The 27528-nt window shown below is 46.7% G+C and overlaps 1 protein-coding gene across 3 annotated transcripts in view; it reads left to right on the top strand.

Moving 5' to 3' along the window:
* Positions 1-3270: 3270 nt before the first annotated feature.
* sash1a (SAM and SH3 domain containing 1a) overlaps positions 3271-27528 on the top strand; it is a 95237-nt gene continuing 70979 nt past the window's right edge. For 2 of the 3 annotated variants that reach the window (XM_088324471.1, XM_088324470.1), the window contains exon 1: positions 3277-4112. In XM_088324471.1, coding sequence (XP_088180597.1) covers positions 3729-4112 — 384 coding nt within the window. In that variant the 5' untranslated portion in view covers positions 3277-3728. Of the gene's footprint in view, positions 4113-27528 lie in introns of all 3 variants that reach the window. The other variant, XM_088324469.1, reaches the window with a different exon arrangement.

Here is a 27528-nt window from a genome sequence, read left to right as displayed (position 1 = left end):
TTTTCAAAACTCAGCGGGGAAATGTCTAGTACAGAAAAGTCTTGCCGCAACGAAGACACTCCCTTGCGCGGCCGTCGATCTCAATCGACCAGCGCGGCAGTCCGTCGTCACGAGGTGGCTATTAACCTGTAGGCGAATACATGGTGGTTTTGGTGGTGGCTAACCACGTACATTGACAATCAAAGAAATGATCTCTGCCCGTTTCTTTTTGGCAGCACGATAGCTGCGTTCCCTTTCAAGTCCCGCGAATGATTTTAACGAGGAATGTTTTTGCTTCGGATTCCTCGGAAAAGGATTCCGGCCGGGCTCATTTATGAGCGCCTCGTAAACAGGAACTCCGGAGGGCCGATGCCAAACGGGCCCGGCTGACGGAAACCGAAACGAGAGACCGTCTTTTCCCGTTCGGTTTTCGTCATTCCGTAAATCTTTCTTTGTTTGGAAACAAACGTGGTAAAACGCCACAATATTTCATATGGACTTGTTTTTGTACTAGTATGCTTAACTTATGATTCAAAACGGTTGTTTTTTATTTGCCCGGACCATCAGTTTTGTCATGCAGTTCCCCCGTTACCGTGACGATAAAGCTTATTCGGATCTATCGTGTTGTATTTGATTCTCTTCTATCCTATTTTATTCTAATATCTTGTCTTGCACTGTATTGTTTTCTATTTAAGGATATTGACAACGATACTCAATTCTATGTTTCCGTAGGCAGCGGTTCACACGTCGGCCTAAGACGCTTCAGGTTCCCGGTTCGAGACCGGTAGGAAATATATGCTGGCGGGAAAGGGGATGGGCACTGCCAGGCTGTACTTGTCCAATACACACCACAGGAAACGGTGCCCCTACCACCCTTGTGCTTAAGGAATCCAAGCCACCAACCATATTGAATACTATCGCGTAATACTGTATTGCATTGCGTTCTGTTCCATTCATCCATCTGTCCATCCATGATCTGCACCGCTTCTCCTCAGTAGGGTCGCGGGGGTGCCGGAGCCCATCCCAGCTGTCTGCTTGCCAGCCAATCGCAGAGACAGACAACTCACTCACACCTGGTTATGACAATCAGCGTGACATGCGTGTTTTGGGAATGTGGGAGGAAACCAGAGTGTCCGGAGGAAACCCACGCAAGCACAGGGAGAACATGCAAACTCCACACAAGAGAAGATAGAAGAGATCTATTGACCTCAGAAGTGTGCCGCACACACGCTCACCACTGCGCCGCCGTGCTGCCCACGGCCCCCTTCGTTTTCTGTAATATCAATCCAAAAGTCATCTCTTTTTCCCAGTTTAGCGGACTAAAACAAATCGAGGACGCTTCGGGGGCGCGGCGTACCGACCCCCTCTCGGGCCCCTTCTCGGACAAAAGGTTTCGGCGCCGGCCGTTTTACCGCTCGAAAGCTTTCTCAAATTGAGGTCTGCAAAGGTGCGATGGAGACCTGTGAAGACCCTCCCCCACAAAATCGCCATCCTCCCGCGGCCCCGGCTGCTTCGGAGCAACCTTTTGTGAGCGGAGGCGCACTTTACTCTTTTTTTTGCATAAAAATTGTCTAAAAAGAAATTCCCGGCCCCATTTTGAGGTTTTTGAAGCCGTCATGATCACCTCACCTCAATTGACAGGATGCCTTTCATTTCCGGTCACTGTGCTTCAGCAGCTGACACGGCTTATTCAATGGGTCGAGGATTTGACAATAGCTTTGCCCGGTTTTTCCCCTTTTGCGATACGCCGATCTCGTCTCTCTAGACCGAAACCATAAACGCAATCCTTCAGATCGGCAAAAGGGAGCAGCCTTCGCAACCGAACGGCTTTTATTATGTTCTGAGTTTTCGTTGGAGTAAAATCTGAAAAGAAGTCGACCTTTCTGATTGGATTCATTTTTTTGAATGGCGATCTCAAAATGCCTCATTAAAACATATTTCTTATTTCTTTGAAAAAAAACACTAGACAACTTCACGAGCAGAAATAAGCAGACGGCACCTCGGTCTTTAGATAAGCTTTTCTATAATATCTAACTTTGACGGTCCCGTATTGAAGTCGTCAGTTCCTTTCAAAGGAAGCGCACCAAAAAGTAGAAAGACTTGAACATCGTGAAAACGATCTTTCGAGCGTTTGGATTTGATGTATAACAATTCTGATATTTGTATAGAACAAGCCATCATTTAGAATCATTTGTTATCAACATTATATTTAACGATATATTATGTATAACAATACAAATAATAAATCATTCAAATAATCCATTTTTTTCATCGTAATAACGACGAATAATAATATATTTGATTGACTATAAATAATTGACAATAATAAAAATAATCATGAAAACATATGAAATAATATTGAATTTATAATAAGAGCAAAGGACGAATAAATAAGAAAACAAAAGCTAAAATGTTTTTATTTTTTTTATAAAATGATATAGAATTTATAGCACCTCGTGTGTGGTCCCTTCTCAAGGTTTCTTCATTTTCCTCATGTTGAGGTTTTGGAGTTTTCCCTTGCCCTCATGTATGTTTTAGATCAGGGGATGCTGTCATAATAGTCTGTGGTCTGTGCAGCCCTTTGAGACTCCTTGTGATTAAGGGCCAAACGAATAAACATGACTTGACTCATGCTGAGGTTTTGAGTTTTTCCTTGCCCTCATGGAGGTTTTAGATCAGGGGATGCTGTCATGATAGTCTGTGGTTTGCAATAGTCTTTGATCTGTGCAGCCCTTTGATACTCTTTGTGTTTAAGAATCAAACAAATAAACTTGACTTGATGTTGTCACTGTGTTTTGATAGTTTTGACCCAGCACTTTGAGTTGCAACCTGTCGCCCGAGAAATCCATTTTGATTTAGTTTTTCTGCCGTTCCACGTGATTGCGCCTTTGTTTTCATTGCGGTATTCATCAAACCGGGGCTCATTTCCTACGTTGAAATGGTTACTTTTGGCCATTTCACTCGAAACGTTTTCTCTCTCTTTACTTCTCCATATGACATTTTCCCCCAGGAGTGCCGTGTCTGATCTCATTGCATGCAATGTCAAGAAAGTTGTTTCTTTTTTCTTTGCCTACATTGAACACTGAGATCTTAAACACACGCCTGGTTGTCATGGGAACACCTCTTCCTGCCGTGTTTTTATTCGTGGAGGAATACAAACCCCTCTATCATGGTTTTCTAATCCCATCTTCCATTCCTTAACGTTATTTGCAAATCGTCAGCGACGGCCACCAACGGCCCCCGAGCCCCACGTTTCGCACCCTCCCCGCCACCACGTGGAGTGCAGTTCCCCTCGCGTCCTTCCGGGGGGCGCTGTCGAGTCTGACGAGTGCGGAAAAGGAGCGAGCGCGTGTTCGAAAGACTGATCGAGCGAGCGAGAGAGAAAGCGAAAGAGAAAATTGAGCGAGAGAGCGAACGTCAGACGAGAAGAGAGAACCTAAAAGGGAGAAGGGAAAAAGAGAGAAGGTCGCCGAGTTCCGCCCGCGGAGCTCTTTCCGGGAGGGGGGCGTGGCCACCGAGCCGGAGAAGGCGAAGGAAGCTCCGCCGAAGCGCCCGCGAATCGCTGGGCTTCCCTTTCATGTTTTGTTCCTTTTCCTCGGATTCCCGAGTGCGGATTTGGACGGAGGTGTTGCGTTCACGTGCACCGGGGAGCGTTTCTTCGACCATGCGCGGCAGGCGGCGGCTCCCCGAGTGAGAGCGACTTTTGGGGGTTGGGGGGGGGGGCTCTGTGGCCCCCAAAAGCTGTGAAAATGAGCAGTTGGGGTCCCTCGATGGTGTGCGAGTGGTTATCGGGTCTTCGCCTGCTCCGCTACGCGCAGTCCTTCTTGGAGAACGGCTACGACGACCTGGAGGTCTGCAAGCAGATCGGGGAAGCCGACCTGGACGCCATCGGGGTCTGGCTCCAGCGGCACCGGGACGCCATCCGGCGGGCGGTCCGCTGCCTGAAGGAGGAGGCTCGGACGAGAGAGGCTGGCGGCGGCGGCCTCTATTTCACCCTGGAGCCCTTGGCCCCCCCTGGCCGGGACCCGAACCGAGGACTGGAGGTCTACCCCAAACTGAAACTGAAGATCCTGATCCGGGACAAGCTGGCGAGGGACGGCGTGGACTTGGCCCGCGCGCCTTACTCCAACAAGGTGAGCGACCCTGACGGTCGGGGGGTGTCGAAGGGGAGGCACGCGGGCCGAGAATAGATTGAATCCGAGAAACGCAAGCTACACTTTAACTCCTTATTTTTTTGTGACTTTCTCTTTGTCTCTCTTTTTCTTTCATTGCCTCTCCCTCCCTTTCTCTCTCCTTTTTTTCTTTCTTCCTCTTTATCTCTTTTCTTCTCTCTTTATGTCTCACTGTCTCTTATTCTTTCTATTTTTTTTCTATATTGCTTGCATTCTTTTCACTCTGTCAGTTTCTCCTTTCCCTCTCGCCTTGTCTTTCTCTATTTCTCTCATATGTTTTCTTTCTGTCTCTCTTTGTCTGTCTTTCTCCTCTCCATTTCTGCCTTATTGTCTCTCTTATTGTCATACTTGTCTTTCATTCTTTTGCTCTCAATTTTCTATTTGTTTCTTTCCCTCTCTTTTTTTCATTCTCCTGTTCGCTCTCTATCTCCCCTTCTCCCTCAACTTCACGCCCCCTTTTTTTTAATTCTGCTTTTCTGTCTCTCTTTTCTGTCTCTCTGCTTACCCCTCTTATTTTCTTGCTGTCTTTTTTTCTGCTTGTGAAATAGAGGTCCGTATTTGTGGGTTCTTGAGGCGATGCTAACGCAAACGCTTGGAAGATTTCTATTGCCTCGTACGAACCGAGCCAGCGGAGGTTCTGCTTTTCTTCTGAAAGAGTTCTTTACGACTAGTCTTTCGGGGCGATTGTGAAATCTATGGAAATGGACGCAGGAGAGACCCCGAGGTCGATCGGGGGACGCCGGGGACCGGACCCCCGGCGTCTTTGTCCCGTATATCGGAAATTGAGCGAAGCGTTCATCCGAAGAGCCTTTCTTAGGCCGCGGAGAGCACTTGGCCGTTTTCTCGCAGCCTAATTAAAGACCTTCTAGATTTGTCTCCTTTCTCCTCTAGAAGGGCATCCTAAATGTCTCAAAGCGGTCTTTTGAATATAAATCACACGCATGGTTGAAAAGAGCCGCTAGAGAACAATCTACCGATATCGGCATTTTTATTTACTCAACGGGTTGCTGATTGAGGCTCAGATACAGCCAAGCCTTTCTCTCCCTCTCTCCTACCATCTATCTCAAACTCTACCCGCTTCGTGCCTTGTGACAAAGTGACCGGGGGCGGAGCCACTAGAGCAGGAAGAATAACACGAAAGCAGAGTAAATCGCGGCAGCTCCGCTATCTCCTGACCTTCCATCACGCCTGTGAAGCAAGACTGCTAATTTGGTTGCGATTTTTAAAAGTACGTGGCAGGAAAACATGTGCGTGAGATGAAGAGATGTGTCCTTAACTTGTTTTAGGTAAGCCTGTTCAGGTGGAGGATCAAAAATGAGCTCTTATCATAACATTAGTCTGTGATTGAGAGAGAGCATAAAGAGCACACTCAAGTGAAAGTTGAGCGACGAGCTGTTAGCATAACGTGAGTTTTAGTCAACCCACACTTTTCTATTCCCTGGCTCTGTTGAAATTTCCATGCACTTTTTGTTTTACGGGAAGTCCATTCAAGTCCTGTCGGTTGTACTCGCATTTTGATGTATTTACAGGGAGCTATTTGAGTTTTGAATGTAGCTTTTCTAGGACTTGTTGCTACGCTGAGTTTGTTTCCTGCGCTGTTGGTTTTGGGTCGAAATGAAAGATAAGCGGTGTGATTTGTGTTGACGTTCTCATTTGGTTGCTGTAAATGTTTTCGAGAGCCGTTCAAATTTTCTTTGAATTGATCCCGAGTATTCTTTGTTTCTTTTTGCGCGACTCCAAACTCTTATGCTCCTTTCGAAGCTTTCGCAGCAAATCGATATCGGTTATCGGTCTCGTACCGATCATTGTTTTCGGTATCGGCTCCGATCCTTACGATAGGCCGCGCGGTATTTGAAGCCGCGGTGCCAAAAACCTAGCCACAAAGTACGCCTACAGAACTGAGGGTATTTACACAATTAACGCTATTTAACGTGACTTTCGTGTCCATTGGCATCAGTGTCGGTGCAGGCCTGTTTTAAGAAATAACAGAAAATCACGGTTTGAAATGAATCTTTCTAAACGTCGGAAACTGCCACACCTCCTATGAGCCGAGGGCCCCGACCGGGGTTTGAACTGGGCTCATGTGTGCAGTGATTGGAAACAATGAGTCCAAGTCCTTCAAAAGGGACATTTTTGAAGACCGTACTAGGGTCATTGTCTTTCTGTCATTGTCATCCTGCTTTTTGTCCCCATTTTCATATACACCTTCGTGTCTGGTTCGTTTGTTGTTTCCGGTTTCTTTGTTCCTTGCGTATTCCGTTTCGGGTTTTGCTCTTTCTAGTTTGTCATGCGTCGGCTTTGCTTTTAAGTTGCTTTGTGCCCGCGTCTTTGTTTGTTACTTTGGTCCTGGTTTTAAGGAAATATCCCCCCCCCCCCTGCCTCCAGTTCTGGCCTCCCCCGCATGGGTCCATCTTCCTCCAAAACGTAACGATAACTGCAGATTTCTCTTGAGCGCTGCGGCGGCGGGCTCGGTCGACCCCCTGCCAAAAATAGCCCGGCAGAAAAGGCCGGTTGTGTTTTTCACGCTATCGGGTGACAAACATGTGAGTTGCGTTAGCCGCCATTCGCAAAGCCGGTGAGCGGCCGTGACCGTTTTAGGAAAAGGACCGCAACGCTTCACGGAAGCCGCGGGATCGGTTTTTCCCTTCCGATCGGCGCATTTGATGACGTGGCAAAGGAAAAATTCCCGATCCGAAAGCTATTAGGCGCGGGGCTCGCTCAGTAAAGACGTAAAGCGAGCTTCTAAACCCCGACCCAAGGTTTTACGCCCGTAGATGACCGCGTTTGTGCCGTGACGGATCGGTCGGAAAATATCACGAGCGACGGGAATCGAACCTGGGTCGCGGCGGGGAGAGATTTTCCATTTCAAAAAGGAGGAGTGCCGCGCTAGACACAAATGAATACGGTACTTGCTCATTTTTGGATTTCCTTTATTGATTCGGAATCGGGTCAAACGCCCGTCGGACTCTCTCGATGTTCCCGCGTCCCAGGGGTAGCGCCGCCCTACGCGGGGTCCGCTCGGCCCGCTTTCCAGAACTCGATACGCCAGCGCGACTCTCGGCAGAGATCGTCGTGGCCTCGGATGTTTCGCTCTGTCGGAATCCTATATCTAAGCCCGGATCTCCTTTTTGCTACCCGTGGGCGCAAAGGCCGCCCGCTTTTGTACGCATTTCCGGAATACTAACTTGTACTGCCTACGATGGTGTGACTGCTATTTTCAGGGTTAATTTGGGGATATTGAAAAAAAGAGAGAAAAAATGAGAGAGTAAAAAAGAGAGGGGAAAAAAGCATGAAAGAAATGGGAGAATGAGAGAGAGAGAGATGAAGAGAGAAAGAGATCTAAAGAAAGTTAGAGCAAAAAAAAAGAAAAGGAATGAAAGAAAAAAACAAAGAGAATGAGAGAGCTAAGGAGGAAGTAGGGTGACTTTTCCGAGGGCATTTCAACATTCCTCAAGGGGAACCCTGTTGGAGACCCCGAAAAGACTCCTAATTAGAAAAATATCAAAAACGACACCCAACCGGGGTGTTGCACTTGGAACGGGGACATTGCACTCGAAAAGCGTCTTTCGGTTGCGATGTTTTTCTCAAAGGACGGGCGCCTGGCCCTTTAAGAACCGGGGAAAACATCCCGCCCTCCTGACGGCCGTGACCCCAGAGTCTTTTAGAATGGGAAACCGACGCTCTCTTTCCTTTTTGGGAACGGACGGGTTCCCGAAAGGGTCCCGGCGACCCCAAACGCGCTCCCAAAAGCTTTTGGGGACCGCCAGGGTGGAGATGGGCTCCGTCGCCATGGAAACTGCAGCCCCTTTCAACAACATAGTTGGGATTTTCAAAGTAAAAGCTTCCCTGACCGTGAAACTGACGGAAGCTCTTTGATATCTGTAAATGGTTTTGTTTTTGTTTCGACCTGACCACCGCTCTTTATTTAAAGGGACGGTGTGTATTATGTATTGCCCTCTAGTGGTAAAAAAAAAAAGAACCCGATATTGATTGATGGGAACTTTATTGAATAGTCGTAGGTTGAAAAGTTTGGATTTATTCGACATAACATTAGCTCGACTAAAGTTTCCTTTCTTTTTCTTTCCCTTTCTCTTTTTTTCTTTTTTCCTCAATCTGATTTTGTGTTTTGTTTTCTTGCTTTTTATCCTCTTGTTGGTCTTCTTTTCCTGTTTTTTTTTCATATACCTTTTACTCTTTCTTTTTTCCCTTCAATTTTCATTTCTTCTTTTTCCCTCTGATTTTCTTTTTTTCCGTGTATTTTTCTTTTTACATTCTTTCCTTTTTTTCCATTTTCTCTTTTGTATCATTTTATTGTTCCTTATTTTCCCTTTTATTTTCTATAAATAAATGAAGTTTTTACCACTAGGTGGCGGTACACGTTGTGCCTTTGAAGCTTAAAAAATACAGCTTTTAAAATGACTTAAAAAAAAAATACGCTTTTTCATACAATTTAAGTCTTCAAATGTAAATGAAGAAGAAATAAAGCTTCAATTCTCCATTTTTCTAACATTTGAAATAAAATAAAAAATATATTTTGTGAGAAAAAATAACTGAATTTTTTTTTTTTCTTGCTCTATTATACGAGTGTGGAAAAAAATGCCTTTCCTCATCAGGAAATAAAAAGAAACTGGCAGTTGCGTAAAGCGCCTCACCCCTATTGGCCGCTTTCCAAAAGATGTGGGCGGGGTTTCGCAGCCTTTGATCCGGGACGCCGCACCGTTGTGGGCGCGGCCGCCTTTCGCCGTCGGTGTTTTTGGCGAGAGATGAAGCGTGGGACCAAGCTACGCCCCCCTCGCCGCCCCGCCGACGAATCGGAGACGTTCGCCACAACAAAAAAATAAAACCTGTATCTTTTCCCTATAAAGCGCACCGGATCACCTCGTGATCGTCTGAAAGCGGTACCGGGGCTGCAACAACGAATCGATGACATCCATTAGAGTCAATGAAGTGAGTTAAGAGCCACAAAGTACGGGAAATCCGCGCAGACCGTTCCCTTGGTAGTACCACTATGGTTCGGCAGAGGGCGCCAAAACCGATTTGAGAAAAAAGTGATCTTGACCAACAAAAATACGCATCAAAGATTCCGCTTTGTGGGGTCGAACCGTTTCACCAAGTGCAACAGAAGGCGCTGGAAAAATAAAGGAAAAAAATAAGTCAATACGGTAAAAAGAAAAATTCTAAATTCCAATGACATGTTTAACGCTACAGAAGGGGCAGATTCTAGAATATTCCAAATGATTTTTGTTATACGTATTTGAAGATTTCACAAAAAACAAAACTCAAAGTTGCGTCCAAAACAAGGGATTACGTCGACATTCCACGATAACATGAAGTCTTAATTCAGCATTGTCACCACAAGAGGGCACTCCACTCTCTGTTTCTCAAAGGCAGAACAGTTGTAGTACGTGGTATCACCGCGGTAACTGTGCGTTTTTAACTGTATTTTTGGTCGATTTGGGGCTTTGGAGGGGCGACTCTAGTCTGGGAAATACGGTACCTTGTCATTGGAATTTTCTGGGGGAAAATGCGATTCCTGTTTGCGCGCTTCTCGAAAACCAAACTCTGGAATGTGGACAGGAAACCAAACCCAAACTGGATCGAAACCGGTTTCAAAGGTGAGCTGCGCGCGCGCTTTTGCGAGCTTGCCGCGCAAGCTAGCAACCTTTCTCGCGCCGTAAAAGCAAACCTAAAGGGACCGTGCGTCCTTTCCGACCACGAGACGTCGCTGTACGGCAACTGCTAAAAAGCAAGAGGGAGAATACAAACTATGGAGAAAAAGGCACGTTTTATTTCTTATCACGAGGAGCCTTTTTGAGGTTTTCGGGTACCCGTAGAAGCAAGACGGCCGACATTTTAGGTCAGCTTCGTCTTACGCAAAATCAACACAAGTGGATCCCTTTCAAATGTAGTTTGCGAATGATTCCTTTGATTTCAATGAAGGAGAGGAGGCGCTCTATCATACACACTGTCCCTTTAAGTGAACTTTCTTCATACAAGAGGAATAATCAAAAGAAGTAAATGGTGAAAAAAAGCCAAATTTTACTCCGGCTGTCGCACGGCGGCCATATTTAAAGACGTCGCGAGCGGATTGGTCAGGAGGCCCGCAGTAGAGAAGGTCAAAGTTGACCTGCTTGAGGCACCTCCTTTCTATTGATGTCATCGGGAGCGGCCGGGGGGCCGGGGTGAGGCGCCGACTCACCGTGCCTCGTGCCGTATGCGAAGCAGGTGGCAGACCTGTTATCGCTTTTTTTTGGGTGACGTTTTTCTCCCAAAGCGCTGGAAGAGCCACTCCATATCCATGTTGACCCCAAATTCAATAGACGCCGCTCTCCGTTGTGTCTCACGATGAGATGAGAATATCGCCGAAGCCGTCTCAAGAAATATACGACTTATACTCGTCTCCCTCCCGCACTTCCTTGAATTTTTTTTTTTTTTTTAATATCATGATTTGAACCCGTTTCATCACATCGTAGTGCGAATGAGGGGAGTGCAATACGTGTGCACGGGGGAGCCTCGCTCACCCACTCCAATGACTCCACTCTCCTTTTCAGGTGTTGACAGTTTGTTCTGCGGCTTTTCGTCCTAAAACGCTCGACTTTGCGTAACATTGTGCGGGTTAACTCTAATCGGAACCCTTCCCTATATATGCCCAATATATTGCGCTCAACTAGCCAACCAATACAATATCGACTATTCCGTCTCCGGGGATGGGAAAGGAAACGACAAGGACTGAAATCTAGTCCTACGAAACGAGTGCCAGTTTTCGAAGCCGGCTCCATTGGTTTTGTGGAAAACCCTGATGTCTAAATAAAAAAAAAACAGATCCATCCGTTTGCCTCTGTATGCTTTCTATGCAGAGGATAAAGAATAGATGTGATTTTTTTTTCCTGCTCCATGCTAAATGTAAGTATACGTACACCGTGAATCTTGAGATTGTTGCGGCGACTAGCGAGAGGGAGGGAGGGAGGCGGCCGAGCCCGTCGGTTCCATTCAAGGAAGAGTAAGGCTGCGAGGCTTCCAAAGCCCGGCTCGCATTCCTCCGAGCTGACCTTAAATACATAGCAGCTGCTCAACGTACGGCCCCCACTTCCCTCCCTCGGTCGGGATGGCGTTACCTTGCTCCAAAAAAATTCCAAACGTAGAAAAGTAGAATGTCGGATCATCCCCAAAATGGGTGTTGTCAGGTAGGTTACCCTAGATGTGAAAAGGGGGGCTCATCAAACACATGGCACGCCCAAGTATACAATGACGATCGTTCTTTGCCGAGTCGGCAAAACCAAAAATGCCGCACGAGTCGGCTTTTGTTGTTGCGGTTTTGTTCTGGGGTAACCTACCTGACTGCCTGTCAAAGATGGTGTTGCTCGCATGTATTTGTGAAGCTCTCTGCTGTTGATATTCAATATCGTGCTGCCCTGGGAGAGTTGCTTGTCTTTCTCAAGAAGAGTCAACAAAACTAAAACTGCTGAGTCGACTTTTGCCACTTTTTTGCTCAACGCTTCTAACTGCAAGACATTCTTTTAGAATTAAATGTTCTGTTCTGAGAGTGAGGAATGTCTTTCTGAAAAACTGTGCTAAGAAGGGTTTTTTGTTGTTATGGTGGGGGCAGTTTTCACACCCGGGGTAACCTACCCGAGTGCCTGTAGATAACGGTGGCGATATTTCCTGTTTTTCTGCCTACGAGAGTCTCTCAGCAAAGCCGAACGCCGTAAGTCTGCCGAAGTCACTCGCCAGCCGAATGCCTGAAAAAGTTGAAATTCAATGTTGTCGTTCCGACTTGGAAGAGGGGAATGTCGTTCTGGAAAGAAAAGTCTGTTTTGGTTTGGACTTTTCCGGTTGTTTGCGAAAGATTGCGAGTCGGTGGTCTTTATGGGGAGATAACGCGACCCCACGTGCCGAGTCTGTCTTTCGGATCGTTTTTCACATCGAGGGTAACCTACCTGTCTGCCTGCGAAAGAGGGTCCCCCGTAAACTCCTCCCCCCTTTTCCTGAGCGGACAAAGAAACCAGTCAAACACGGATACCTCATCTTTGATGCGAAACCCAAACCTTCGCTTGCGGGGATAACGGATAAGACGCGAGTATGAGGGAAGTGTCGGCAGCCCCCCTTCTCGCTCCACTTCCTTTGTGGTACGGGAATCGGACGGCCACGCTTCCTGCACGTTCTTATGCAAAGTGGGGCGCGCCCCCCCTCCCCACCCCAGACTTTTGTCGTATATTCCTTTCGATTTTTGTATTATTACTTCAGTCGTCGTTTTGTCTTATAGTATTACGCTAGTGGTATTTTTCTATTATTCCCATTGTACTTTTTGGTCTGAAGAGCCAAATCCTATATGAGGAGGTCCCTGTCGTTTGTGTTTTAGGACAGAAAATGAAAAGGTCAAAAATGGCGGTATGGCTCCAATGGAGTACGGGGATACCGTGGTCCTCCTCGCCATCCCTTTTTGGACACCCATTTCTTGAGGCTTCTGCGAAAGACAGCGTAGCCAGAAATTGGAAAAGGCTCTTCAAAAGGTGCTTGAATTTGGCCTCGGGAACCCCGCCGACGGCCAAACTCAAAACCCAAAAAAGGAAAGCGCTTCCTTTCTTTTTGTTTGATTTCTTTTTCTCTCGTTCTTCTCTTTCTTTCTTTGGGGATGGCCGCGGCGTCCTTGGCCCTTCCGCCAAACATCCCCGAGGACGAGCCGCAAAAAAGAAATGGAAATCAAAGTCGGTCGTCCCGGCTGACTGACGAGGAGCATAAAACGCGGATGTGGACCCCCCCCAAAAGACACCCACCCGCCATTTTTCAAGGTCCCCCCCCCCTTTTTTTTTTTTAGCAGCCTCCAAACTAGCGATCCGCATCCACTGCGGCTTGATTACGGGACAAGCGGTCCCTCCCGTGTCCCCCTCTCCCTTTCTCCCTTTCTCTAGCCAGCCTTGAGCGCGTGAAGAGAACAGCGGGCGGGAGAGAAAGAGAGAGAGAAAAAATGAGACAAGGAAAAGAGGTAAAAAGAAAGAGAGATAAAGATAAGAATGTGACGAGGAAGGCGCAATTGAAAAAGAATGAGGGAGAAAGAGAACAAAAGAGAAAGGAGAAGAAAGAGACAAGGAAAGAGAGAGAGGGTAAAAAGACAAGAAAAAGGACAGTCAGAAGGAATGAAAGAAGGAAAATACAAGGAAAAAAGAGAGAAAGTAAAAAGACAAGGAAAGTAAAAGAAAGAAAGAGAGAGCCTAGAAGATGAGAAAGGGAAGAAAGAAGAGAGAGGGGCAATAATATATAAAGAGAGACAGATAAGGAATGCAAGATTGAGAAGAAACAAGAGAGAAGAAAGAAAAAGACGAAAAGGTATCAAAAGGGAGAAGAAAAGAAGGAGAGAATAGGAAAGATAGAGAAGGAAGAGAAGGAAATGAAAAAAACAAAGAAAGAAGGAAAAACCGACCGAGAGAAAAGGAAAATACAAGGAAAAGAGAGAGAGAAAGAGAACGAGTGTAGAGTGCAAAATAGAACAGAAAGATGGAGAGGGCGAGAGAGCCTAGAATATAAGGAAAGGAAAAAAGGAGAGAGAGGGCCAAGAATATATAAGAAGAGGGAAGAAGAACAAAAGGTATCAAAAGGCAGAAGAAAAGAAGGAGAGAATAAAAAAGAGAATGCAAGAGAGAAGGAAATAAAAAAACAAAGAAGGAAAAACCGACAAAGAGAGAAGAGGAAATGAGAGAAGGAAAGAGCGTGAGAAGGAAAAACAGAGAAAAGAAATGAAAGGAGTGATGGAAACAAACAAATTAGAAAATGAAATAACAAGAAAAGAGAGAGAGAGAGAGAGAGAGAGAGAGAGAGAGAGAGAGAGAGAGAGAGAGAGAGAGAGAGAGAGAGAGAGAGAGAGAGAGAGAGAGAGAGAGAGAGAGAGAGAGAGAGAGAGAGAGAGAGAGAGAGAGAGAGAGAGAGAGAGAGAGAGAGAGAGAGAGAGAGAGAGATGTGACGATGGGATGTCTGGAGTGGCTTCCTTCTTTCTCTCTGCTCCAAAGGGTTCCCACGGTAACGTGTTGACAAAACCCCCGAACAAAAGGTAAAGGCCAGTTCGGGCCGTTCTCCCCAGAAAGCGTCCGATTTCAGGGTGGTTGCCGTTGACCCCTTGCCTCCGAAAGAGGTTTTTTCCTGCTGGCTTAAAGGGACAGCGCGTAACTGAAAAACACAAACGGGCTTCAAGGATTTCAGTATCAGAATTGAATGATTTTTTTCTAGACTTTGTGTTTCTGTCCAAGTCAAACACACCGTGCCTTTAATCAACTCCCGTCACAAAAAATTCGGGGGAAAAATTCCACGCGTGAAAATTTTGTGGATCAAGGAAATGACTTTGGCCGCCGGGGTAACCATCTTGATGAGTACGGTTAGTACGGGCGCTTGAAATCCTTGAAAATGCTCTTCCTTTTTGGATGATTGTAAATCATTGAAATCGTTGCCACGTTTCTCAAAAAGTCTGCTTAAAAATGAGGCAGGGACGGCTCCCCGGGGCTGTGGTTCGCTTCTGCCCTTCGTGATTAATGGAAGCTGGCATTAGTTTGTAAAACACTGCTTTTCATAAAGTGCTTGAAACGATCGCCACGGTTCTCATCAAGGCTGCCCTCCGGTGGCTCGGTTTTGCCGTTGCATTTCCTTTTCCCTGGTGATTAACGGCAGCTGGCATGAGTTCGCTTTTAATAAACGCTCGAATTCGGCCATGAAGAGGCGTACGGAACTCCTACTTTTCTGAGGAACGATTCTTTTCGCTTCTCTTTAGCAGCAGCATGCGACGAGTCGGACATTTTGAACGTCCTTCGGAAGCTTGAACGGTAACTAGCTTCTTAGCGGCGGGAAGCGCTAAGCAGTCTGGGTAATGATTTCAAAATCAATATCGCGACAAGCGCTGAAATCTCGCCCCAATCTCTCTCGCTCCGTCGCGCTCCAACCTTTCGCCCTTTATGGATTTTTTTTTCGCGCCACGACCGTTAGTAATGCTAACGCCTCTTCGTTCACCGCTAACTCTCGCGTCAATGCAGTTTTGACCCTAACCTGTCGACGCGTCGCCAACTATTGCCCACTATTCCTTTTTCTTAGATTTGACATCAAGTTGATTTCATGATGTCGCAAACAGAAAAACAGGTATCATGAAAAAGGCATCTTTTATTCTCAAAGATTGGATCAGGCTGCCTGGAGTGGTCAGAAAAATTTAGTACCTCATTTGGCCGCCAGAGGTCGTTAAAAGCCCACCAAATGTCAAGAACCAGGACAGGAGACAGGGAGGAGAACCCAATCGCGTAACGTTACTCACAGGGGAGAAGAGGAATGAGCGCAAACTCGATCCGGGGACGGTCGGTCGCGGAAGTCGACTGATCGGAACAGTTCGGGCTGTGAACAAAAGTGGGAAAAAAACGCAGGCAAAAACAGAGATTCACAGGGCGTGGCAAAACAAGAGCAAAAACACAGGCAAAAACGGGAATTCACAGGGCTAGACGTATCAGAGTTTAGCAGACGCTCTGACGAAAGGCGACTCACAGGACAGCGTTTAAGTCGTCAGGGAGCAATATGTCAACGCGTCTCAGCGGGTGTCCATGGGCGGGGCCAATTGGGCGCCGTGGCAACCGTGACACCAAAACTTACCAAACAAAAGCAGATGTTAGTGGATTTTGTTGGTATCTCTTGCAGGTACCTTGACACCAAACCTAGCTAAAAAGACTCGCAGAGGCCTCAAGTACAACCATGTACATTTTCATCAAAGACACATATAAACACGCACACACGGGAAACAAGATTTATTTGGGTTTTTTGGGATTTGGATAGATTCCATTTTAGATCAACTTTCCCGCAAAAACGTAATAAAACGATATCCATTAGCGGTGGTCTAGTGGTTGGGATTGGGGTCTCTCACTGCCGCGACCCGGGTTCGAATCTCAGGTTCAAAAATGTTCAAGCGATGGGATGGATGGTTTTGCGCTGGTGCGGTAATATACGCTATGGTTTGTATCTCAAAGCCAATAGGGACTGCGCTCGCTCGGTACGGACCCAAATACAGTACGTGAATGCACCCGTGCCGTTTTCCGAGGACAGAAAAAAATCAAGAAAACCCTCAAATCGCGTTAAGGAGTATTTTGTGAATCCAGTCGCGGTTTAACAAAAGTACTTTTAGCGAGCGACGCCTTTCATTTCCGAATGGCTCACTTTTATATGGTTTTGGCTTCAACCTGACTTGAATATTATTGAGGCGAGTCAGACTCCTTTCCTCCAACCGTCCCACTTGTCGGTGTGTCGCCGATCTCCTGCCGTGATATGGATAGCTGTTGATTCTTTGACCCGCGCAGCCCTCAAAGACTTTTTTGTTGTAGCGCACGAAAGCAGTGTCTTTTCCAGCAGGTTGTTAGCGTACGGCGAGCGAGTTTCCCCCGAGGATGAGAGACGCTCCCTCCGGCTTCCGGGGCGACCCTCTTCTCCGTTCGCTTTCGGGGTGAGGCGGAGTTCACGGCGGGATTAGGCGGGAGCCGGGGGGGGCCCCCCGCACGCCACAAAGAGAATTAGCCGCGCTCTCAAATCCGGGGCCAGAAATAGCGCCGACGCCAAAAAAAAAACGCAAACGCGGCTTTGATTTGTCCCCGGTGGGCGACGGCGAACTTGAAAGTGTTTCCTGCTGGGGTGGGGGGTGCGGATTTTTGCAAACTGTCAGACGGCGACCGTTTTTGGGGCGTACGACCGCGAATCTGACGACGCCACCACGGCAAAAGCTGCAAAATGGATGCGATGTCGGATCCCAAATGCAAAAATAGCTAGACTAACAAAAAAAAATTGAACTCGCTGAGATGATCCCATTTTGGCTCAATGTCACTCAGTCCTCCAAGGCAATTGAAGTTCCCAGGGTTGAAGTATCGAAATCGAGATTCGAATTGAGCTCAAATCCAGAGGTATTTCAGTTTATAGTTTTTTAATGATTTCATATCGAGAACTTTCACCGAGGATAATTGCATTTTTGATCAGGAAACAAACGAACATGTCAGGATCGTCTCCGTATTTCTCAACCCTAATGGTCGTCTTCGACAGGAATTGTGGGAAGTATTTCAATTCATTGACTTTTATCAATTCATATCGGGAAATTTCACTGGAGATACCGGCATTTTTGATCAGGAACCGAAGGAATATGTCGGGATTGTCAATTCTACTCATCGTCGTGGACGGGAATTGTGGGAAACGATCCAAAAGGCGTCTGCAGGCCTGGTTACAATTTGAACAATATAAAGGTCAAGTGTGCGAACAGGACCTTCTCAAATATCTTCATCCAAACGACAACCGCTTTGGAATCTTTTGTTTTGGGATGAGAAGCGTTGAGTTCGGTGGCTCCAGACTCCATTTTAGATGCAAATGTTCCTGCGGGTTCTTCGGGCGCCAAGAAAAACAATAGTGGTGATCCTCCAAACCTCAAACGGATCCCAAAGACAGACCATAGAATCCCGGCCTCGGTTTTTGTTCCCGAAGCAGTTGACGCTCCAGGAGCGACTTCACTCTGAAGGCTTTGTGTTTTCAGGATGGTTTGTGCAATGGTCCACGTGGAACTTGGAATTTCTGATTCGGTTTCTTCAGTTTCTCCAGTTTTAGTTTCTTCAGTATCTTTGGTATATTGAGTTTCTTCCGTGTGTTCAGTTTCTCTAGTTATTTCAGTATCTTCTGTTTCTGGCACCAAATAACAATAGTGGTGATCCTCCAATCCTCCAACAGACCAAAAGGACAAGAACCCAAGGATTTTCTTTCGTTTTATTGTTCCTGAAGCAACGGATCTCCATTTCTAAAGATGAACGAAGTCCAGCGGCCGGTTGAGGTGGCTCTGGCTTCTGCTCCGGTGTTGCAAAGTCGTCCGGGGAGGAGCCAAGAGAAGCTGGAGGAACTAGCTCTCTAGGCTGGCCTGGGAACATTTTCTAGTAAAATGTGGAGTGTCTTTCAGCCCTGGATTTCCTGAGCCGAAACCAAAGGACGTTTTGGGTGTAGCCTGTGGGTGTGAAGACTTATACGCACCGGAGGACTTGGATGTCGGTTGAATTCCGAGCACGGTATTTCAATAGATTTGATGTCAAAGACACGAGCGGAGAGCGTCCGTCTCGCGGTTTCTCCAACAGGACCGAGAGGGGGAAAATGGATTGACGGGGTTCAGGCGTGACGGATGGGGTGCCGCCGGCGGAACATCCCATTTCCATAGATTTTTCATGGCTTTCCTCAAAGACACGGGCGGGGAGCGTCCGTCTCGCAAAAGACGGAGGACGGAACGAGGGACTCCTGGGGCTCAAGTGTGACGGATGAGGGTGCCGCTGTCGTTCCGTTTGAAGCGTCCGGCCGTTCGTCAAGCAAAAGACGTCTCACTTTGCCGCACTCCAAAATCCATTATCCTTCAGAAAAGCCATGGTTTGTAAATGGCCTGGTGGACCGCTTGAGAGGGACCTGCTTCGATTTTGGACCGGGACTCCGTTTGGTCTTTGCACCGTTTAGGCCAGGGGTGTCAAACAGGACCCGCGAGAAGCACAAGAGAAAAACGAGCTGCTGGTTGAAATATGTCCACTTGATGTTGCCAAAGCCAAGTGCCTCCCGCTGTAGTTGTATTTCTGTCTCTCTCTCCCTCCCTCTCTCTCTCTTCTTCCCTTTTACTCTTTTTCTTTCACTATGTCTCTTTCTCTTTTTCTTTTTTCCTCTTTGTCTCTTTCTCTCTGTGTGTCTTTTTACCTTCTTTTTCTCTCTCTTCCCTTTTTCCTTTTCTCTCTGTTTTCTCTCTGCTTCTCTCTCTCTAGCTTTATTCTCTCCTGTTTTCTCTCTCTCATTTTCAATCTCTTTGGATTTCTTTCTTTCTTTCCCCCCTCTCACTATATTTCTCTTTTTGTCTCTTTTGTTTGTCACATTCTCTGTCTTTTTGATCCCTTTCTCTCTTTCCTTGTCTCCCACTATTTTTCTCTCCTTCGCCTTCTCTTATTTCTTTCTCTTTTTTTTCTTTCGCCTCAATCGACGAGTCCGGCCCCCGAGAGAATGTTTGATCTGTGGTGTGGCCCCCGAGTTCAAATGAGGTTGACACCCCTGGTTAAGGCCATAAAAATCAACCCTTCCACCTCCACTTCACTCATTTGTAACGGGTGCTTCTCAATCCAGCCCCCCCTAGGAAGAAGAAATCCTCTCCCATCCCCCTTTTGCAACGGATGTCCGGTGACACCACCGGGTTGTAAGGACTCCAAAGGGACAGCTTCGTCGATTTGGCTGCATGCTGACCGCTGCCGACATTTTTAACGCGGCAAGCTCGTCTCCCTCTGTGGTGGCAGTGAAGCGTAACGTACGCTTTGTCACACTTTCTCGTCTTCGCTTTCGGGTGCAGACTTTTGTTTGTCTCTTTACTCTGTCTTCGCATCTGTTGAAACTTTTTTTCAAGGAATCACTTGAGGGTCTGCTACACTTTGGGACTTCCTACTCTGAATTGCGTGGAAGCTAAATGTAAGCAAAACGCTGATAACGCCACCCCGCCCTAGTGTTGTGAAGGTGCAGTTGCACTTTGTTCTAGGAAAGTTTAAAAAAAAATTGTAGTCAGGTGTTATGATGAGTTATTGACGTCCCGTGTGACCGTTCAGGGTGGTCATTAGAGAGAAGAGCACGTATTTACTACTGCGCAGAAAAAAAACACGAATGAGGGCAGCGTCGCCTCATGTGGAGAAGAGTGCCAGAACGCGACAGGGACGTGAGAGGTGGTCCTTTGGTGTTGTTTTCACGGGCGATAGCCGCTGTCGAGGCCCCGATGAGAGGATACTTTGATGCCGATGACACGGAACAAAAAATGGCCTATTTGTATTCGCTAACGTTTGTTTTTTGCTCAATTGAATCGAGCCAATGGATAGTAGCGAGGTCGCCAAGAACGAGTGAGCGCCCCCTGCCGCGACGAAGGGGAACGGCGTCCGAACCATGGAAGGTGAGCATTTTGGAGGGAGATGACGGGGGGGGCGGGAATGATTTATGACCCCTTCTTTCCGTTCGGGGTGCATTGGGCCCCGGGCAGCCGTCGGGCTCGGCTCTAAGGTCCTCTCCTGTTACCGAAGGGCGAAACAGCGTTTTTTGGCAGGAAACCGGGATTCTATTTCTTCCTTTTTTGAAAAGCGGAGAGGAGAGGTGCTCTTTTCCCTCTCTCCAGGGATTCGAATGCTTTGCCGACGGCCTCGGAATCACTCAGACGTTCTTTTCGGCATCCTTTTCTTCTTTTTCCTCATCTTCTTTCTCTTTTTCTTTGCCCCTTTGTTTCTAGCGTTTCTTTCTTTCTTTTTCTTCTTTTTCTTTCTTTTTTTCCTTATCTTCTTTTTTCTTTGCCTCTTTGTTTCTATCGTTTCTTTCCTTCTTTTTCTTCTTTTTTCTTTCTTTTTTTCTCATCTTCTTTCTCTTTCTTTCCCCCTTGTTTCTATCATTTCTTTCCTTCTTTTTCTTCTTTTTTCTTTCTTTTTTTCTCATCTTCTTTCTTTCTTTGCCCCTTTGTTCCTATCGTTTCTTTCCTTCTTTTTTTTCTTTTTTTTTCCTCATCTTTCTCTTTCTTTGCCCCTTGGTTTCTATCATTTCTTTCCTTCTTTTTCTTCTTTTTCTTGCATTGTTCATTTCTCATCCCTCTCCTCCGAAAACACGAGAACGAAACCGTCGCTCGGTCTCCGTCATTTGTATTCTTCCTTGAACTTTTTAGCACTCGCTTTCAGTTGCCACACCTCGCGGTCAAGTTCTACACACTGTCTCTTTTAAGGCGCCGAGTGCAAAGACATTTCTGAGCGGGGACGCCGTCTCATTTTGTCGCGCGATCGGAATCGATGGTTTTCTTTCTTTCTTTCGAACGATTTCATTCTTTTGGAATAAAATACAATAGAATCAAATGCGATGCGATGCTATTAAATAGAACAGATGAGAATACGATAGAATCGACAAGAACGAGACTAGAATTCCTGAGGCAAATGTGAGAGTTTGTGCTGGATCTGGAAGATGTTAGCATCAAAGCGCTATCACGGAGTTGTTAGCAATGAGGAGATGCATTCAAGGACAGTATCAAAAATCACATTTGTAGTCATAACATAGTGATAACACTGTTTTGACACTCTAATACCATTTTCAATGGGCCCAATAGAGATGAATCTGGAATGCACGGGGGCCATTCATTTTGATGAGTCACCGTGGTACCCAGGGAAGTTTCCGAGGGTGGCCCAAGTGGGTCACTGTCCCACATGAAATTAAACCGTGGGTTTTAACAAGTGGAGGACTTGTTAGCATGTAGGCATTAGCACGACTTGTTGGCATGACTCGTTAGCATGTAGCTGTTAGCGTGACTCGTTAGCATGTAGCCTTTAGCATAACGCATGAGTATGTCGCTTTTAGCGACTGTGCTTACAGCGTTGCGGGCGCCAATCAGTTAGCATAGCATCAGCCACCCCCGACTCCTATTTGGGCTGGCTTTTTTTTTTCTTCTTTTTCCCTTTTCACCTTTTTCTTTTTTTTTTGGTCCTCCTGTCTTTACCTTTTTTCTTTTCTTTTGTATTCTTCCTACTTTCCTTTTTATGTCTTTCCCATGTTTCTTTTCTTTATATTTTTCTTTTTCCCCCTTCCTCTTTGTATGAGCGAATGAGAAATCTCCTCTTGAAAAGCAACAATCGGAAGGGGGGATTATGAGAGACCACAAATGAGCGGCAGAGAGCTTCCTATATCATGTTTTGCACGATATTTGGACTAAGCTTCTTTATTTGTGGATTTCTCAATCACATTAAAACCTCTCTCTCTCTCTCTCTCTCTCTCTCTTTACCTCTCTCTCTCTCTCTACCTCTCTCTACCTCTCTACCTCCCCAGCTAACGGCCGTAATGGTGAGCAATTTTTTTCATTTTTTTTTTCATGCGATGGAGCGCTAAAACAACATTTGGGGGATTACGCCCGAGCGGGCTGATTTGGTCCCGGGTGGGCTTTGCGGACGGCCGGCGTGGCCAGGAAAGCGCGCAAAAGGCCACTCGCATAAAAGTCGACGTTAATCCCCGGTCACCTGTCGGGAATATTTTGGAGAGAAGATCGGCGATCGGTCGGGATTATCCTTCCCGGAAGCATTGGAATGGTGTTTATGATGGTGAAGGCGCAACAAAGAGAAGCACAGAGGATGAAAAATCAGGGAGCGCAAGTTGGTGGTCCTGGACCTTCTCCGCTGACCACGCTTTGATTCTGGATTGATTTTGTTGAACTAAGCCTTCAAGGGTGTTCAACGGGTGCAGCCACGATGCCAATCATTAAGCCATAACGATGAACACAACACGTAAATGGAGAGCGCTCGTCTTGGGACGGAGAGGTCGCCGGTTCGATTCCCGGCTCCTCCGAGTTCAATGCGGTGGTGTCCTTGAGCGAGACGCTGAAGCCCCCTCATGGCGAGGCCTGCTCTGCTATCGGTGTGAATGGGTAAAGTGTAAAGCACATCGTCGAGCACTCGTCTTGAGACAAAGTCGGTCGTGGGTTCGATTCCCCGGCTTATAAGCGTAAGTGTCCTTTGGCGAGACACTAAAATTCCTCTGAAAAGTATGTAGACGCCTTGGGTGGCCCACGCTGCTATTGGTGTGTGAGTGTGTGTGTGTGTGAACGGATTAGTGTGAAGTATATAGAAAAGCGCTCTAGGAGGTCTTGAAGGACTTGAAAATCTCTCTGTAAAAGCACCATCAAATGTATTTAGTGTCCTTGAAAACCACATTTTTCATGAGATGCACTAAAGAGTTTTCTTTCATATTTTTCAGGACCCCTCTCTGTTTTCTCCATTCTTTAAAGGGGCAGCCCGCAATCTGAAAATGTCGTATTTGCCATCTTCTGGCTGAAATAATCGTTGCAACCTCTGTCAAGCTGCCGGTGTGGCACTTGCAAATACGTGTATTTTTTTGACACGTGCTTGAATTTCAACTCGTCCTTTTCTTACTTTCGCCATTTTCCTGCTACGCCAACAGAAAACAGCGAGCATGAGCATGAAATGACTCTCCTTCCTTCTCACTTATTATCATGATATTGCTACAACCAAATGAAGGCTGCGCTCCACTTGACAAAATATACAATTAGATGACTAATTCTTAGAAAAATATAAAGTATTCGTCCGTAAAACAAAGTATTCCCATCGGAAATCAAACCGAGAGTCAATATTCCGCTTCAAAGTGCAACAAGGTCGACATGACGAGCAGAAACACTGCCGTTTGCACACGATTTTGGAAAAGTAGTCAAAGTGTAAAAAAGGAAATGATACCAGGTACAAAGTACTTTTTTCTTGTTTTTAAAAACCAAAACCTCTCAAATCAAAATTTTATGTGTTGCAAGTATCAAACCGCTCTGAAAAAATGAGCATAAGGGCTCCTTGAACTCAGTGGGGCGTTTTTAACACCTACTTCCACGTTTGAAGGACTCCTTGACACCACCTATAGTTTTTGTCTGTGGTACTTGGAGTAAAAATGGTGAGGTAAAATAGGATGCCTTTTCGTACGTCCTCTATATCACCGGTGGACGAGAGGTTAGAATCCGATGCTGACTAATAGACTATTGTAACATTTCGAAGAAATTTTTTTTTAGGTTAATAAAAGTACTCGTCATTATGTTTCCGAGCGGATTTAGCGGGTGGAGAGGTCAGACTTTGTCGGAGGTGGAAAGCCTCTTTGGCTTTTGCGCCTTTTCGGAAAAGGAACGGGGAAATGGCCGAGCGCCGTCCTTTTGTCCTTCCCGTCTGGAAAAAGAGGAAAACGTCTCCAAAGACTCGAGAAGAAGCGCTACGTTAGCGTTAGCCGTCCCACTTCGATCGTCCGGGAATCTTAAGAGTAATGGAAAGGAAGCGGCTTTTGTGATGCTAATGAGATGCCCCGCCGGATGACGCCCATTGGCGGAGTGCCGCTCGCGGCCGGCCAATCAGGTGGGATGTTTTTTTTGTCCTCAAAAATGAAGGCTTTCTCCGTCAATCCCCCCCCTCCTCCGCTCCATCTTTCTTTTTCTTTTTGTTCGACTGAAAGAAGACAAAGATGTCTGCAAAGGGCCCGGTGGAAACAAGTACCCAGAATCCTGTTGAGGATCTTTCAAATCGTGCGGTTTTTGTCAACTCTCTCAAACGACAGCTCATTTTCTTCTTGCGCTTCTCTCACTGTTTTAAACGATGGGTGGGCCTGATCTGGCCCGCGGGCCGCCCGTCGGACACATGTGCTTTTGAAGGAGCAGAAGTTGACCTCCACTCATTTGAAGCTTTTCCGGGAAACGAATATCGGTCTCCAAATACGGGTTATCGGCCTCGATACGAGTAATCGGTATCGGTCGTGAAAGAGCTCGTAGGGTGGGCTAAGACGCTTCTGGTCTTGACACACAGAAGAGAAGCACAAGACGTAGAGGGAGCGCTAGCTTCAATCAAGAGTGACAGTCCGTTGCCAATAATCAATCTTTGTCCTCAAGTCGTCTGTCCACGGAGTGGGCCCGGTCCTCGACCGAGCCGTAAAACCCGTCCCCCTTTTCTTCTCCCGGACGCTCTTCTTCTGTGGTTTCCGGCTCCCGAATGGCGCCGAGCGACGCCACCTCCGGGGTTCCGATGAACTTTGCGTCCCCCCTCGGCGGGCGTACGCCTCACCGTGCCCGAGCATCCCCCTCACCCGGCGCGCCGGTCTGCGTTTTCCCTTTTAGCACCGTCGAAACGCGGCGCAAAGTCACTGCTAGCATATGCCTGATTAGCGGGGCGAGCGGAGTTCAGTCCCACCCTAGCCAGAGTTTGCTTTCCCAAAATGCCGCAGGACAAACGACAGATGGCGGAGCCGCATAGGCAGCCTTTCCTCTCCGACTGTTAGCGTGCGATAGTCGGATGGGGGAATTGCTTCATTTCGGGCCGTGCGTTTTGCACCCAGGCCTTCAGCCGCGTTCGCTCGCCCTGAATCCGACCCCTGATCACTATTTCATGCGCAGGTGTCAAACAGGCAGCCCGCGGGCCAGATCAGGCCCGCTAAGGGATTGAATCCGGCCCTCTGCCAGACAACACTCAGAGAAGCGCAAAAGAAAAACAAGCTGCAGGTTGAAATATGTCAACTTGATGTTTCCAAAGCCAGGTGCCTCCAACAAAGACACTGTACTTGTATTTATTTTTCTCTCTCTCTCTTTCTCTCTCTCTTTCTTTTCCACCCCTTTTCTCTTCTCCCACTCTTTGTCTCTTTCTCTCTCTGTGTCTTTTAACCTTTTTCTCTAACTTCCTTTTTTCGTTTTCTCTTTCTCTCTTCATATCCTTCACGCTTTCTTTTCTCTTTTCTCCCCTTTTCTCTTTGGATCGCTTTCTTCCTGTCTCATTCTTTTCCCCCCTCCCTCACAAATTTTTATCTTTTGTCCAGTCCAGCCCCTCCTTTCGTATTCCCGGCATGATTTTTCGATTCGATTTAGGTCAGTAGATATGCGTCCCGAGATTTTCTCACCTTTTCTTTGCGATTCTTGGATGACCGCTTCCTAGCCAATCGATTTGTGAAATCGGTCCTGTGATCCGAGGCCAGGGGACTCTCCCGGAATCTGATTGGTGTCTAATGGGTTTATCCTCACTGATTATATGGCTAAGGGCCTGCAGGACCGATTGTGAAGGCCCCCCCTGTCGACAAGTATCGGCTGAAATGCGATCGGTCGAACGCTTAAATAGGAAGGCGCACCTCGGGAACCGGGGAGAAGCCATGAAAGGAAAGAGTCATTTGGAATGATTTTCAAAAGTCCTCATGGACAAAATGGAACGAACATCGCACGATGATGCTATTTTTTTGCGGCTCGCAGAGAAGGCCTTGCGGGCCGTCACGACCCGCCGCTGGCCACTTCGAGGCGATTGATTGGACTGACAAAGATCATAATAATGAAGAATTCCAAACTAAATAAATAAGATTCATCTAGTCCATGTACTGCTCCTATCAGCGACGGCTAACGCCCCCAAGTGGCAGAAAAAAACCCCGACTTTAAGACTACAAGATGTAAACGCGTCGCAATTTGCTAGCTACCGTATTTTCCGCACGATAAGGCGCACTCTGGATTTTCTTCTTGTAGGAGAAAATAAAGGCCTTTGCGCTTTATTAGTCCGGAAACGTCTTCTTCTGTTAAGTAGAGCAGGAAAGCGGTCCGGTTAGCTGGCGCGGAGTCGCTAGCCCGCCGAGCGCTACGTGACCTTTCCTCGAGTCTCGATCCATCAACGTTCGCGTGGCCTTCTTCGGAAGCGGCCCGAGAACCATCGGAAGGTTTAAGCTTCGTGCAAACGAGAGAACCCGACCAAACGTGAACCCCGGCTAAATATCGGCTCACGTGGAGCCGTTAGCCGCCAAGCTAACGGCGGAAAATGGCGGAGACGCGAAAAGCTGGTGGGATTAGAAGAACCCCTCGTTCGTAACGTTTCCTTTTCCGTCCGTGCCAGGATTTGGGACGAAAAAGAAGGCTAATGTGTAGTTAGCGGGGGAGCGGGCACCCGTTAGCCCCCTAAAAACAACTGACAGGTTGAGAAAATACTCCACGAGGTCATTGCGATTGCGAGGAACGCGTATGAAACTAAAGGCCATTCCACCTGATCGATACGAAAAAGAAACCCTCCGTTTGGAAAAGGTTGCTGCCCCCTCCCCAGAATGGGTCCAAATATGCCCTAGGGCCAGGGACTCCTTCTGGAGCTACGTCTTGCTACTCCCTTAGCGCAAAGGAAAAAACAATTCTGATACAAGAACGTATCTCGTACCACTTATTTCATTACCAGGTTCACTCATGTAAGTAGAAAGAAAAAGAGAAAGAAAGAGAGAAAAAGGAAAAAAAAGAAAGGGCAAGAAAAAGAACGGAAGATTAAAAGAAAGTAAAATAGATAAGAAGAGAAAGGAAAGAAAGGGAGAGAAAGAAAGATAACAAAGAAAGAAAGCTAAAAGAGAAAGAAAGAGGGAGAAAGAGATGGAAGGAAACTCAGTTAACCCACAAAAAAAATAATAATAATTTGACTAGAAAATCCCAATGACCCAGGGCTGGTGAGACAATATCAGGACATATCCACGGGCACCACACCGGGTACCGCACTGGAGACCCCTGCTCGTGGGATTTCTTTACTCTCGCTAGCTTAACTTTCACGTTTTGACGGAACGTAAACAAAGTGCGATGGCAATCGGCCAGAGTCGGGTCAAGGAGACCAAAATCGAGTCAAAGTACTTTGCAAGAATAGGACTCAAATGCAAGTCAAACAAAAAATAACTTGAGTAAAAGTCAAAATCTAACATCATCAAAGTCTATCCGATCAATAATAGATAAAGCATCTGTGTCATTGTAAGTTTTTGGGTGAACCCACTCTGAAGAATAACTCCTATATGTGAGGTTACAGCTCTATCAACTGCTCATACATTACAGTGAAACCTTTCTCACAAGTGCCCCCTG

This window comes from Urocampus carinirostris, chromosome 20 (assembly GCF_059441175.1).
Source record: "Urocampus carinirostris isolate Australia breed hairy pipefish chromosome 20, RoL_Ucar_1.0, whole genome shotgun sequence".
NCBI lineage: Eukaryota > Metazoa > Chordata > Actinopteri > Syngnathiformes > Syngnathidae > Urocampus > Urocampus carinirostris.
Note: the sequence above shows the minus strand (reverse complement) of the source record. Positions and strands in the feature narration are given on the sequence as shown.